The sequence below is a fragment of the Syngnathus floridae genome, chromosome 11 (assembly GCF_059516105.1).
Source record: "Syngnathus floridae isolate MCC-2025c chromosome 11, RoL_Sflo_1.0, whole genome shotgun sequence".
In the NCBI taxonomy this organism is placed as follows: Eukaryota; Metazoa; Chordata; class Actinopteri; order Syngnathiformes; family Syngnathidae; genus Syngnathus; species Syngnathus floridae.
In genome coordinates this window covers 9,013,510-9,029,191 of record NC_142423.1, presented here as the reverse complement: position 1 = coordinate 9,029,191, position 15,682 = coordinate 9,013,510, and the positions used below count along the sequence as shown (strand labels likewise).

The following is a 15,682-nucleotide window of genomic DNA, read 5'->3' as shown; positions in this document are numbered from 1 at the left end:
GCACGTCGATTATCAAAGCCTCTGTGTCTGTATATTCTGTTAAGAGCATGAAAATCTCACAGCAAAAATGTATTCATAATAAATGAGAATAGTACTGTTCGTCAAAATGTTGAATTGAAAATTCTGTCTGTCTGTGTAGAGAGCACAAAACGTTTACATTTTAAATCATCAGAGAACCTGTTTACATGTTTTGGTAGGTGCTGCTGTTTTGGTATGCAAAGTAGTACAAATATAAAAAATAAAACGTTTCATATTATTTTCAAAACTTCATTATTTATTTATAGTGTATGAACTGACTCCTCAGCATGCTGTAAACAAGGCCTCAAGAGGGAGATATTCTTGTCACGACTTGCAGGCTGCGTAGGTAAGCTTACCGAAATCGTCATGTGAAAAGGACTTGCTGAGAGAAATGTCACGTGACCCCCCTCCCCCCGGGGTGGGTGAAATGCAAACACGGACATCACGACGACATGAATTCGATGCAACCAGGCAGCGTGAAACCGCCCACGCTGGCATGGTGCCGCTGCAGCACATACGGAAACATACAGCCACCTCTGAATTGTTCCCTCCTCTCTTCTTAATCTCTTTAGTGAGATGGAAATGATTCATTGAGAGTTTTGCAGCCTAAGGACATCTATCAAGTCAAGGCTTCAATTACTTAACCTTTGATTTATGTGACCTGCAGCATGAATATGAGTGCGGCACACAATGCATGCCAAATTGAAAAACGGAGGAGTGCAGTTAAGAGAGGAGCTATATTTCAAATAGATTCCTAAAGCAGGACTTTAATAAAAGTCATTATGAGAACAACAGATTTTCTGACTTATCGTAGTAATGACGTTGATGTCTGATTCCTGTTTTATACTGTGAGGTTCAACCGGGACCGTCTGGCAGAATCGTTTGTCAGAAGAAATTTCAACTCCCACCTCCAGCAGAACTGAGGTTGACCCGGAAGAGATTAAAACCAATTGACTGCAACCATGTTTACTATATTGAGCAGCAAATTTTCGAAATTCACTTTATAGGGTCTTTAATTAAAACAAGAAAGACTGTTTAAGAGTTCTGTATAACTTAGTTCTAACACCAAGACAGGTTTCAAATTCAGCAATTGCACCGCATCCCACTGTGTGTTGTAAAGCAATGCCCCGGGGCGCAAATACTGAGTGGGCCAAAGCAATAGTGAGCAGCTGCTCAGACGGGCTTTAGGCCAAGTTGAATTGCTGATCTATAAGAGCATCTCATTGGACCATTAGAGAAAATTGTGTTCTCCATGGTGAGGAATGAGTTTTTTTAGATAGATTTGAACATTGTCTTTGCTCATTGTGTTCTTTGGCTTTTAACAACATTTCAGCTATTATCACAGCTCTCCCATCTGACTCTTCTTGTCACTCCATTTTCATTTTCTCTTTACTTACGCTCGTCCTATCCCTCTACTGACGGCCAGTAAAACCAACAATGGTGTTTATGCTGCAGAAAAAAAAAAAAGGGGGATACATGGAAGCTTTTCCCAGCTCACACAAGATCAGATTTCATCTTGTTTATGCTCTTGGAAAAAAGCCAGAACCTCAGAATTCATTTAGGAGGACCTCGGGCAGCAAACCTGTTTACTATTTGCCGTCTGCACCTAACCCAGGGGGATGAATTATGAACGTAAAGATACTTTTTAAAGAATTGTGATGACACAATCGTCTGTTACGACTTCCTTCTCAGTTAAAATACTCAGCATTAAGGAAAATTTTAAGACTTAGTCGTCATAGTTAGGCTTAAAGAGTCAAGCCTTGAAACTCAAACGCACGCGCGGTAGCACGACTTGCAAATTAAAGACTTTGTCCGTAAAGTCACACAAAGTATTGCCCTTTGAACTAACGTTAAAGATATTTTCATAGATGGGTGTGGTTACAAATGGGCGTTTGCGCCGTTGTGAGACTGAACACAGACAATTTGAATCCTAGCCAAACTAAGCAGTTCGCCTAAATCCGTTTAAGTGTAGCGCAGGTAAGGTGCGTGTTCCACATGCTGGAAGCATAACAGAAAGAATTAAAACGCTAAAAAGCCAAAGCTTGGAAGTAAACCAGCATCACGCAATATGCACTTTGGATGCTTCCTGCTAATACAATTGTGTGTTTGTTGCCCCTGAGACTTAATCAACTGAGATTATACTGTATGTCTTAATTAGATAGAGTGTGCCTGCACAAGAGAGCGTCTCTTTTGCCCCAGTTGACTAATTGCATTGCACCACAGCACAGCAAGATCAAATTACCTGAACTTAGTGAAGCTGGAGAATAACTGTTAAGGCTTTGCTGGCTGGATATTGAATGTGTATTAGAACATAAACAGCAATTTGAGTTCTACTATGACAAAGCATAATCAGTGCAGCACATGCTTTAGCACCAACCTCTGATGCCTCTAATGAGTATGTCGCCATAGCAACTAAGACACTTCAAAGTATGTCCATGTGTGTTTTGTGATACTATCAGATTTGTAATACATTTTCTTTAAACATTTGAAATGTTCCAAATGAATCAAATCATGAAATGTTTCATTTTGCTAGCGCCCGCTGTGTGTATTTAATATATGAGTTATACTTTTTGAATTAAATTTATGAAATAAACTTTTCCACAGTATTCCAAGTTATTGAGATTCACCTTTACCACTGAAATTTTTATTTTAATTTACTCCATTTTATTTCATTAAGTGGTGGTGCAGAATGAAATCAACTGGATCTAGATAGATTTTTTAAAAAGACAATACTTTAAAAAAGGATTCGGCTGATTTTTGCGCATGAAATGAAATTGAGTAAATTAAATACAGTTTTTTCAGTGTTTAAAAAAGATCAAATTGATTCCATTAACTGTTATTTACTCTGTTTTCCCATCATCTACAACTAATTTAATGTTAAATCTCATCTAGGTCTCCTGACAGCACTAGTTTCTAGTTAGGAGGAAAGAATTACTTGTTGCCATGGTAACACCAGCTGGTGTGAGGCCAATTGGTATGCTTTATGACCTTTTTCGGTATCTGTTCGCCTCACGCATGGTAACTGGTTTATCTGCAGAGCGCCCACATAGAAAACCTAACGATGCCTCTTTCTTTGTATTGTCAAGCCGAAGGTTGCCCTTTGCTGCACGTTTTCAGAAAAGGTTACTGTGTTGATTTAACACTCCTTTACAGTGATTCACTGCAAAGATACCTCAATATGTCATTAGCGCTAGTCTATCTTACTTGACAGAAGGGTATGCTGGAGTCATTTCTATTGGCCTTAAAATAAAAAAAAAAGGCACATCTTTTGTGCGGCTTCCATATCCATTTATCCAACGGCACCCCATTCTGTCCTTGAGCGGCTGTCTACTGTATACAGAGGAAATGAAGATATCTGCTGATCCAATATCCAACAATCTGCAAAAGGTCAGATCGCTTATACTGTATATTAGATTTTAAGAAAAAAAAACTGATCGACTCATTGTTGGATCGTCTCATTCTGCAATTTGCATTCTGCAATTGCTGTCTTAGTGACCTCCAGAGTCACTGGAGGCACCGTACTTATCATCAAGTGCAAAATTAACTAGAAAGCTAAAGGTAAACAAATAATGGGTAATCCAACTGCAGCAGACCTTGAGGACTAAAGCTTCAATTAATGCTGATTAGTTAATAAGTATTGACTTAACCGCTGCCATTGCAATCACGAAGGACCCAGGCCCTTGAGAGCGAGCACAGAAATAAATAATTCTACAAGGAAAACATTCATCATCTAAGCTGTGCAATTAGCAGTGCCATCATCGTGAATCTGCTGCTTAGCAGCCATATAATAAATACATGTTTTGTTTTGTTTTTATCAGAAAGCAACGTTGCCATGTAAATTAAACAGTCATTAGTAGAGGTTGAGTGAGGAGTGACACCAAGGGATTAATTGTGTGGTGACACTCTTGTTAGTGTAGAAATAAAATCTGCCAGTGGTGAAATACGGTGCAAATAGGTTCTTAATTGTGCTTGGTTTCAAAATGTATCAATGTTGAGTAATTATTCTTGCTCCGGTCGCTCCTTGTATGATCTTCTCCTACGACACTGCAGAGCCGCCAATGAAATGACACCAATTTAGGCAGCATGGTCACAATCAGGGGATCTGGATTTGAATCTCTGCTGGCACATTTTTCCTTGGGGTACCTCCAAAACATACAGGCTAATGAAAACAAGCCCTGTAGAAAATAGAGGGCTGGACCAAATGGAATCACTGGTGCTGACGTAGAAACAGACGAGTAAAAAGGGTGATGTGCAGTCCTGATTTAAAAGAGCAAAGGGGAAGAGAACAGATGTGGCCTTAAGGCTTAAACTGCTGACTCATCATGTCTTATCGCATTGCTTCATCACTTCCGGAAGCCAGCAGTAACAGTAGCGGCAGTCTCCTTCTCTGGAGACGCACACAGACTGTCATGATGAAAGGCAATCAAAAGCAGCAAAGGGAAAAGAAGAGGCGAGGTGGCCGTGACATGTAATTAAAAAGAAAAGGTGTTTTCCTGACTAGAGCCTTATTTTATTTATCATGCCGGAATCACCTTGAACGTCCCTGGATTCTGTCTTTTCCGTCACCCGTCAACCCAGCGGGCTCGCAGCGCGTTATATAACCGCTACGTCTGCACTACTAAACACGCTCGTCCTTTCATCTTCCTCCTCTCTTTTTGAAGCAAAAAACGGCACTGGATCATATCTAATTTCTGATATTTAGAGGAATATCAGGACCCCAATTTTCTCTTGCAGCAAAAGATGCCAATGTTTGTCAAATAGACTTGTAAGATATTAAAAAATCTATGCTGGTGTCATTAAACAGTATGATAGATTGCTCAAAAGCTTTTTTCACTGAGTGGTGATTTAAAAGCCCTCACAATGTTACAAGAATGTTGTTAGAACCCAAATTCTGCTGCAGGCTGTTAAATCTCCAGTTTAACCTTTTCAAAGTTTGAGGGGATTAAATGTAAGACACTTTGGGCAAAAAAAGGTGACTGCCGAGTGAATAAATCACCCTGTAATATATTTAAAAATGGCACCAAGGAGAAGGACGGGAGGTGTTTCAAGTAAGGTCATCTATTACTGCCGGACAACTGATCTTAAATTAAAATGAATCATTTTTTTAATTGATTGAGCCTATAAAGTCTGGCAAGAAATGTACTTGTACGTTTAAATGCACAGTAAAGCACGTTTTGGCACGTGGTTTGCTGCATTTTGCAGTGGATTCCCATTGAGTGCTTAAGCCCCGATTTGTCTCCAAACATGCCTCTTGTGATTGCAAATATGCACTATACTAGACTGAATGTGTCAGCTAAGGACGGCACTTGGCTTGACTGATATAAGGGGAAATGAGCTGGGACGTATTTCTCTGGAAAGAATAAATTATCTGTAGTTGGTAACAACATCTAGCTGGGTTTGAAAAAAAAAATCACAAAGCTGATAACATCACCAGGTAAACTGTACATTGAGAGAACGACAAGTACCGACTTTCAAAACCCAATTTCCTTTTTTGCACAGTGTCGATATTGGTTGATACAGAATGGTCGATTACAGCAAAGACAAAAAATGGGTTATGGAAAAATGGGATTCGTTGTCATTCGATTGAATGGACCCATTCACTTGAGTGGATGGTTCATGAAGAGTCTGGCACAATTGGTTGCCTTTTGTAATAGGGAAGCAAGAGAGACCCTGCTCTGGCCATTTTGGAACCTGTAGTGGGAAAGCCGCCTATAGAAACAGAAAACTATCGTCCCGTCATTGAGTGGGAAATGGAACTCAAGCCGCCTGGCGAATGAGCCATGACAATCACAGATGTTTGTTGCTCGATTTCTTATTTTTATGGACCCTTCTTATTTTTCCCTGGAATGTGAGACGCTGCTTTTAGCAGTCTATATAGTTTTTTCTCCACCACAGGCTATTTTAATGATGATAATCAACTGCATCAAAGGCAAGTCAAAATAAAAGTTGCTAACTGTATGGGAAGTGCACGCAGATCAATTAGCACCCTTATTTGATGATGTCTTTTATAGTATAATAATGATAGAAAATAATCTAAAGGAGGGATTCTAACACGGTTTGTTGTTTTGAAAGTTAAGAGCATGAAAGCTCTTGTGTTAATTTTTGCAGCGTGGAAAATCAATAACATTAATGCAATGTTTCTCTGACGCACATGCTAGAAGCCACGATAGAACTGAGATTCCATTTATAATCATGTGAAGCCTTATAAATATAAATTGTAATTTTTTCATATTACAGTTTTGAATAGATTATATATATTTCCAATTAAAAATGCCCTTCAGTATTTTAGGATCACAGATATGAAAGTCACTCATAATATAAAACATATCCGCACACACTGTATTAAAATGTCAATTATATTTTAAATCAGAACAGTGTTTATTTTTCTAATTAAACATTTGCCGCAAACATTATAAAAAAAGGAAGACTGCATTCTCTTCAGCCATGAATTCAAATGCGATGCTTTTATGGATGCAGGCTGCGGCGTCTTCTCGCATTTGCTCGTCACTGCATCACGGATGGCTGCCATCCAATCATATGCCACCAAAACACTCGCAGCAAGAGACGCAGGATTAACATACTGCAGAGCTGCCATTCATATTCACATTCAACCCAGCACTGTGCTTGGGAACCTCCTTGAATAAAACACACAATCATAAAAGACTGGAAATTGTAAACGCAGTCATTTCTACAGAAGCTACCGAGTAATGAGTCCACCAACGCACTGAGTGACTTTTTTTTTTCATTGCACCGTGGGACCAGTTACTAGCTCTAAAATAATTACATGGATTTGTAGTGGGGATAGAAAATGACATTCTTGAAAACATAATAAGAGTGAAAGTAGGTCACTGATGGTGTAGGGGTACATTTGTCTGACGTCGATGTAGGCAGTGTGGATTCAGCTCCCACTCAGTGACAGTGGATGGGTTGTCTGTCTCTATATATGTCTTGAAAGTCCACCTTTTTCCTGGGACCTTGAAAAGGATTAGCCATACTGTACAGAAAACGGATGCATGGCTTGTGAAAGCATTTCTCTTCATTCGCATTAACTCTGCCAAGGCCGAAATGTGACGAGGTAGGCTATGCTCTCGGAATATTGTCTAAATCACAATTATTTACGAATGGTGACAAGCAATACTCGTTTGAAGGCTGTATAATTGGATCGTTTGTGGACCGGATTGGATTTTGCAAGGATGTAATGGCGATGAGCCACAAAAGTTTATACAACCAAAAGAAAGGAATTGCTGTTCCAATACTTTTGGAGGGGGCCATACATGATGCATGATGCTGTGTCACTGTGTGAAACTGGATGTCATTACAGATTCTGCCTTTTGTTGAATCAAAAGAAAATGTGTCTTAATGACGGATCGTCTTCTATGGCTATCATACAGCAACTAAAAGTTGTTGGACTTGCGTTTCTCTTTCAGCCTGTTTGTCATCAAATCACATTGTTTCCTACTTTTACTGGGTCAATGTTCAGTACAAACAGCACTGACATGGAATGAAGGGACCGGGTGGGTCTCCTCCACCCTTCGCTGTCGTCGCAGAGCTGTAACAGAGACCCGATGATGTGTAAATTGAGAATACTAAAATGGAGGGCGAGTGGTGTGAAGTTTCACACTCAATTCTCCTGCCCTGTGAAATATTCTATATGTTACACCAGGGTGATGTTGTCATGTATTTACATGTCTGCTTGCAGGATAAAAAAATAAAATAAAAAATAAAAAGCTGATGCAGTGGAGGCAATATCTCTCCTTCATGGAGTAAATAGCAAAGGAGGCTTATTGCCAGATCTTACGACTCTAATGGGACCATTTTACTGGATCTCTGCGTAAAAGAGGCCATGATTTCACTAGCCACTCATCTTGGAGGGAGAAATCTATCACAATCTGGCATTATTGTTCCATCATGATGGTGGACTGTGCTCTTCTAAGTGCTCCTCTTTGAAGCTGCATCTTTCATGAGGATGGAATCAAGAAGAATGCATGCAGTGGTTCGAGAATAGTGGTTTCATTTCCTCAGAGATTGATTGGTGACCAGTCATGGTTATAGAGCTGAGTGAGCTGGGATACACACTATGACCCCGAACAGGGTGGGTGGTACTGAAGATTGATCGACTCCTACTACCAATATTGAGCAACACAAGATAGAGTCAGGACGTGACAATCGCCAAATCACATGCGCTGGGACTTCAACAATTACGTAATCTCATCACACAACCAATATCCAACGACAGGGTGTACTTTGCGATCCACATATTACATGATTTGAAGTGGGGAGTTAGAAACGTTATTACACAATACATCCGCCAAGAGTGATGTTTTATTCACGGCTTACATACCTCTTCTATGACAGTGGGTGATGTATGCGCTGTTAGCGTAAGGATAATAAGATGTTAGCCAATGTGCGCGATCCAGGGATGAAACACTTACTCACAGCTCTCTGACACATTCACACATACATACACAAGATGGTGAAAGCACTACACACGTGACCCCTTGAGAAAAGCTCAACTACGAGGGTTTTTCTATTTTTGGAGCTGGTCTGGCGAGTGCACAATGGAGCACAAACAAAAATGACAGCAGAATATGTGGTGTTGATCATTGACGACTAGCTTTGCTGAGGATCAGGTTGTCATATTATCAGATTATCCCTAAGGTCACTTACCACTCATGTTGCAGCTCATCAATGACGAGGAGGATCTTAAACTTCTTGGAGAGGGAAGGTGAGGGAGCCGACTGCTCCACAAAGCCGGCAGCGGATGCCGCCGTCTGCTTGACCGCGTTGGTGATGGAGCTGAAGGAGCTGAAGAACCCGGAGGAACTGCCAGAGGAGGATGAGGCTGAGGATTGGGCCTGTTGAGGCTGCTGTTGAGCCTGCTGGGACAGGCGGCGCTCCTGAGGAGCCGGGGAGCTGACAGGGGCCTGGGATGAGGTTTGGGTGGGAGATTGGGCAGGAGCCTGGGATGCAACAGGACCTTGCTGGGACGGCGACGAGGCGGTCGGGGGAGGGGGCGCAGGCGGGTCCGGCCTCTGGAGGTCTGACATGTAGCCATTGGGCAGGTTGGACATGAAGCTGCTGTCAGAGAGGCGTCGGCGTAGGAAGTTCATGGCGGCGTCTGGAAATCCTTTCTTCTTTGGGTTAGTGGTCAAACGAGAGCGCGCACGGGCGGGCAGAGCGGGTCACGGCGAAGCGTAGAAGTGAGAATCCGAGGTTGAGTGAAGAATGTCAGAGAACATATGGAGCAATGGATGGAGGCGATGGACGCAGCCCTGCTCCAGTCTTCAGGAGACTGCTCTCCACGCTGTTGTTCTTCCTGCTGGGCTTCTCACGATTGCATGTGCGTGATGCGTTTTGCGCGGGAGAGAAAGAGAGAGAGATGTGGCGTCGCCCCCTGTGGGTGAGATGCTGCTGCTCTTCCACTCTCAAACTATAGCTGCCGCCTCCTGACTTCCTGCGTGCCGAATGAAGGGATGCTGCTGGCTCTGCTTATCACGCCCCCCCCCTCCCCTCGCACTCACTCCTCCTCCTACATCATACACCATTCCTGTCTGTGTGTTTGTGTGTGTCGTGCTGCAGCCTGGTAGCGTTGTGTGCCGTGTGCAACCAGTAAAGGGGTTTCCACCATTGCGTGCCATCCATCTCTTAAACACGTAAAACCCTCCACCCACCTTTGGAGAAAACATCCATCCCTTCAGTCCCATATCAAATTCTTATTTGCAGGGAAACAGGGGAGGTTTGAAAACATCAATGGCAACAAAGCTTACTGCATTTTTTTTTCCAGAGGATATTGGATGTTTTTGTATCATCTCTTGCTGGGTCAACTGAAGCACCCGCAGAACATGTGAACGATCAAAATAATGCCAAAACTTTGTCTTGCAGCAGCTATTTGTTGTGGTCTCTTTCAGTCTAAAAACAAACACCGCTGTCTTATTATATTAGTGTCAAAGCATGAGAGGCGCACAACTCGTCGATTCTGCAGGCCAAAGGTCTGGCCGTACGATCTTGTGGCTTAGAAATATCAGAAAAAGGGTGAAGTGCCGAGATTTCAGATGAGCTCTTCAAATTTTATCCTATCTATATTAGGTATTGTTATACAGCTTTTCATGCAGTTCACCTTTGTTAGCCATTTAATCAAGGTTGCTTTCAATCTGTTGAGGGCTTTGGAAAAAATGTCAATGACCGACACTCTTGGTTGGGTCGAAGCTAAAAATCATAAAATAGTACTAAACTGAAATATACCCTTATTTGTGCTGAGAAAGAAACATGTGCTGCTAACACGTGTGAACATAAAATGGCAGCCATTATTGCGCACGTATGCAGGCGCTAACGGCTAACATGCTAAATGCCCATTAAGTTACCCGTCCAATGAGTTTATAAGCCACGTGGAATTACGTCACCTTGATGATTTTCAAGTCTGGAAGGTAGCATATCGATAAAACCTTCAGTTACACCGTTAGCTACCGATGCTAACGTTGTAGCAGACTAATTAGGCATAACATTTGAAGACTTTCACTTCAAAACTGCACGAGAGTGGTTTGTGTCTACCAATGCAATTAACTAACTAGCTTGCATTTATTATTAAATTGTTCTCAATGGTACTCACCAAAAGGATGGGAAAACGTGTTCCAACGTTAAGTTCCACACTGTCAGCCGAATGTGCATCTATCAGAAGAGATTGATTACCTAATTTAAAATGCAAGACAAGCAGAACCCTAACCCTTTAGACTAGTACAACTATATTTTTAACCTCCACCCTAAAGCAATACCAACAAAAGCTTCTCATCTCTTTTGACAGGCCTTGCTAATGATGACTGATGCCCCAGTTAACACACATGTGTTGACAGCTTGTGAATTAGTATACCACTGTAATGAGAACCGTGTCAGCTGACAAAACAAAGTGAATGGAAAAAATGCAAAGGATTTCTGACTGTGTTGTGGTTCTCACAGCTGAATTTCAAACATACTCCTCAGTTAAACATGCATGCACAGGTTTGCAGATTCAAGCCGAGTCAAGGACACCACCCGCCGGTTGCTGTTCGGTGACGCGTGAGGGCACTGCGGTGAGTCACCGAGCTTGCCGTGTGAACTGGAAAGACATCCTATAAGCTCCTCCTGGCCTACATGTTACATGGCACATATTGCATTTACAAACCTGGGTTATTTAATGAATGCAAGCACGCAAGACAACAGTTGTCCCTCCTGAAAAGAAATCAAAAAGCATTTAGTAATAAGACGTGAAAATTAAAGTGGATGTTATGATCTTCCCAGAGGGTTGTGCAGCATCTGGGCAGCCACACAAGTGTGTGTGAGTGAGTGTGTGTGTGTGCGTGTGTTTGGTTAATGACGGAGATGCTTTTGATGTTCCATCACGATAGCACGGACAGCAATGGTAATCTCCATGGCAACGGGTGCAAAAAGCTGGAGAGATGCTGGTACTTATTGTGTGCGTGAGTCCATCCAATGAGCATGTAGGCGGTCTCTAATATCAGGAAAATTGCATAAGAATGTTTCGTAAGAATTGCTGCACATTGGGATGGGTATTTTAACTGATAAGTTGAAATGATTGTTGATTTATCACGTCTTGAAGCGGTTCAGGCAAAATGGACTGCAACCAGCAGAGGCGCTGTTGTCAAAAGAAGCATAGCATGACATCAGTTGAGGTCTCCATCTCATGGTGAATTGAGTAAATGTATTAATGGATTTAAGGACGGCTTTGCTAAGGTTATTGAAATTTTGGATATGTAAGTAGTTCATTACAATTTACACACTTACGTATTGAATTACAAATCAAACCATGCTAAATCTACAATGAGGAAAATCACTCTATAAAATAAACACTCAGGTTAAGCAGTGCTAATGTGACTCTTCTGTGACACCATGCCGGGTGGAAAATGTGTTTTGCTGCGACATTGGTACATCACTGATTACCAAGGCACTTGCACACAGTGAGGGAGCTCATTAGTCATTAGTGCTTAGTGACCTTATCAATATTCATTCGCTGGTGATGTTTGGCCTTTGGGAGTTTCCTTGGTTTTTATCCTTGTCAAGTACCAATGGTGGACTACACACACGACCCAAACTGTCATGATTGGTAGCATTAATTACATTTATGTTCATTCAATAAGAACAGTCAATTGAACACTAATGGCAGCAGGTTTTGCTTTTTAGTGTAAAATAACTTACTTTAACCTCCTTGAACCCCTTGATGGTTCTTGGAGGCTATCATACGCATGTGTGCTCGCTCCTCTATACTGGCTCATAAACATCTGTAGTCTCTCAAGTGATGACCAATATGCAGTTATTATTATTATGCATTTATAGTAGGTGGCTCAGGGTTCAAGTGCGTTGCACATCTGCCACACAGTTTCTGAGGTTGGGTTATAACAAGCAATGTTTGCTGACGCAAAAAACACATTTCAAAGGGGCCATCTGCCGGCCTAACAAGGATCTTCCTTCTTTTTGTCCTCGCACTTCATTTCCCATGAGCCTCTTCCACCTCTGCGCATGTGTCTGACGTATATCCTACGCGACGTGGGTGCTGAAAGAAAACAAGGTGACGTAAAACTTACGCGACGACGGCGGCGAACGGGAATGTCGTTGAACCTTAATTGTCTCCACACTGGCGCGTAGTCTTGTTGCGTTATCAATCCATTTGAAATGTTATTAAGCCTTTTTGAAAGTGACTTCGTCAATTATATATGTACGGCTCCCTTATCGGTAACAAGCTTGTATTGTCGATAAGGAGATCGTTCGATGTATTGACAAAATGACTCTACCGGTTTTGCACAACACAGGCGTGCTCTACAGAAGGATTTTGTCACAATTCCCTCAGGATATCAGTTTAGCTTTCGCCTATGGGTCGGGAGTTTTTAAACAACAAGGAACCAGCCAAGGTCAAATGGAGGTAACAAGTGACAAGTTGTAAACAGAGTAGGGTTGACAATACACTGTTAAAATTCACGAATACTGGCGATGACTTAAGAGCAAAGCTGTATTGGTCTGGTGCAGTAGGAAAAAAACGATAATAAGTTGAAGCAAAGGAGGAATAAATGCATGAATAAAACAAGTCTGAGGCAGGGAGAGTAGTAAGCAGGCTAGGAAGGAAACTTGACAATAAAAGTGAGGGGAGGGAAGGCAGGAAAGTGGACAGCCAGGGAGGAAATACTGAGTGCAAAAACTCAGGAAGAAAAAGTTTTTTAATGGAGGAATTGGGAAATTAAAGAGGCAAAAAGCACAATGAAGTATGGATACCAGGAAGAGACAGGCGCCAGGAAAAAAATCATAAAAATGAGACCCTTTTCATTCGCTTATACCTACATTTATTATTATTATTTAGTATTTTTGAGTATTATGAAATTATAATCGTGTGCACTTTCTCTGTTTATTTTTAGAAAAACATGCTGGACTTTGTGATTGCGGTGGATGATCCAGTCACTTGGCACACCATGAATTTGTTGCAGAACCGTAAACATTACTCCATCCTTAAACTACTGGGGCCCGCAACAATCAGCTCCATACAGAGTGACCATGGGGCAGCTATGTACTACAACACGCTGGTGCCCGTCGACGGGAGGGTAAAAAAAACAAAAAAAAACACAATCTCAGTTTGTTATTTAGAGTAAATAAGAGCATACATGTGTGTTTCTTCCTCCTAGATTATTAAATATGGTGTGATAAGTACTGAGTGTCTAATTGATGACCTCGTGCACTGGAAGACCCTATATGCTGCAGGACGACTTCACAAACCGGTCAGTAATTTAATTATCACTTAATCTTACTTAGCCTTTATGTACTGAACATTTCAGGGGACAGTCAGTTTTATTAGGAAGAGAAGTGTTTGGACGAACTAATCTAATAGAAGAATAAATGTAGTGGAAAATGTTGAAGTTGTAATATGACAAAATGGCCAATTATCCTCTGCAGGTGAAATTGCTGGTGCAGGGAGACAATGGGAAGCTGCGTGCTGCTTTAGTGGCCAACCTCAAGAGTGCTGTAACAGCCTCATTCCTTATGCTACCAGAGAGTTTCAGCGAGGAGGAGCTTTTCCTCCAGATAGCTGGCCTTTCATATGCCGGTACGTGTTTATGTGTTTGTTACGGACTGCACACTAAGCGATATGGTCCAACACCACTAAATTGGACGATTGCGAATAAACAACATGAGAAGTCAAAGGTGTTTTCATCTGGATTAGTAAACAAGATTTTGAGGTGCCACATATTGTGTAATGTATATATATATTTTTTTCTTCAAATATGATTAAGTATCACAAAACACTATATGCTATACACACGCTGCGTCGCTAGTTGCGATCCATCAAGGACAATAATTGGTTTGGTCCTCTCAAGGTGATTTCAGGATGGTGATAGGAGAGGATAAATCCAAGGTGGCCAATATTGTGAACGACAACATGGAGCACTTCCGCATTCTCTATAGCAACATCTTACGGGACTGCCCCCAAGTGGTCTACAAACCCCAACAAGGAAAGTTGGAGGTATGCCCATACCCCCCGTTTCCCTCCACTAAGACAACATTTTTCATATGAAATTGCGGTTCACCTAAAGTCACTGAATTTCACACAGGTTGATAAAAGCCCAGAGGGCCAGTTTGTCCAGTTGATGGCGTTGCCTCGCACACTGCAGCAGAGGATCACCAGGCTGGTGGACCCTCCCGGGAAGAACAGGGACGTAGAGGAGATCCTGCTGCAGATGGCTCAGGACCCTGACTGTGGAGCAGTTGTGCAGCAAGGTAATGAGCAATTTTCAGCCAAGAAAATTTGGGTTTCATGCCAACAGTGTGATTGGTCTTATTTGAGACTTTTGAAGACTTTTTTTTTACTCGAGAGATGTACACCTCTTCATATCCAGACTGCCAATGAATGGCGCTGCATGAAGCCACGGCTAGCTAATTTAATGATATACTGTTTGTTTGTTTATATATATTCTTCAGGTATCTCCTCGATTGTGAAATCCTCCAGTATAGCACAAAGTATCAAAGGCATAGCGACAGCTGGTAAGGATCTCTTTCTTGTAGTTTGCTTGACAAATGTAGTTGATTTAATGTTTTGTTTTGAACAATTATGCAATTGTTTTGGTCTGTCTCTTTCTTACAGGCATGTGGAAGACGGTGTCCTACAGCACTAAGAAACTTCTAAAAATGTGGAAGGGCTGGAGGAGAAAACCGTCTGTTTCTCAGACCTCCTGATCCACTTTTGCCCATTGAGTCTGTCAATCATTTGTGTATCTTGTAATTGCACATCTACTGCAGTAGGTGACAGTGATGCTCTCTTTTTATTTATTTTTATTAAATGTCAGGCAAATTGAAGCACTTCAAATCTTTTCTGTAACAAATTAAAACATAATGGTTACTTTTTCTCTGTAGTAAGTTGATTAATATATTGTTTCTTTTAAGCTAGTAAGGACACAATCAATGTTATGCAAAGGTTTAATTATAACAAGTTCAGAGGCAAATAATCCCATTTATGTCGCGGTGGAGAGTTGGGAGGTTGAAATCTTTTCTTCTTCCAAGGCGGGTGTACTAATAGAAAACAATTGAGAAGCACTGTCTTAAACCGATTTCAACATTGAGATTACTTTTAATAAAAACTACATATAATATTGCCTCCCTCAGATAAAACCATATTGCACTCAACTGTCAAAACGTT

The 15,682-nt window shown here is 41.4% G+C and overlaps 2 protein-coding genes across 2 annotated transcripts in view; one reads left to right on the top strand and one right to left on the bottom strand.

The window, feature by feature from the left end:
- syn2b (synapsin IIb) overlaps positions 1 to 9,491 on the bottom strand; it is a 33,414-nt gene extending 23,923 nt beyond the window's left edge. The window contains exon 1 of the mRNA XM_088389257.1: positions 8,686 to 9,491. Within this exon, the coding sequence (XP_088245383.1) occupies positions 8,686 to 9,128 (443 nt within the window). The 5' untranslated portion in view covers positions 9,129 to 9,491. The remainder of the gene's footprint in view (positions 1 to 8,685) is intronic.
- A 3,071-nt stretch (positions 9,492 to 12,562) lies between these two features.
- On the top strand, positions 12,563 to 15,390 carry tamm41 (TAM41 mitochondrial translocator assembly and maintenance homolog). Its single transcript, XM_088389264.1, has 8 exons — positions 12,563 to 12,925; positions 13,413 to 13,595; positions 13,677 to 13,769; positions 13,945 to 14,095; positions 14,367 to 14,512; positions 14,601 to 14,766; positions 14,968 to 15,030; positions 15,131 to 15,390. The coding sequence occupies exons 1-8, from the start codon at positions 12,788 to 12,790 to the stop codon at positions 15,220 to 15,222; spliced, it is 1,032 nt and encodes a 343-aa protein (XP_088245390.1). The 5' UTR covers positions 12,563 to 12,787; the 3' UTR covers positions 15,223 to 15,390.
- The last annotated feature ends 292 nt before the right edge of the window (positions 15,391 to 15,682 follow it).

Coding starts and splice junctions, on each gene's coding strand:
- tamm41 (XM_088389264.1), top strand. CDS start 12,788: ATGACTCTACCGGTTTTGCACAACACAGGCGTGCTCTACAGAAGGATT. Junction 13,596..13,676: donor TGGTGCCCGTCGACGGGAGG/GTAAAAAAAACA, acceptor TCTTCCTCCTAG/ATTATTAAATATGGTGTGAT. Junction 14,096..14,366: donor AGCTGGCCTTTCATATGCCG/GTACGTGTTTAT, acceptor GGTCCTCTCAAG/GTGATTTCAGGATGGTGATA.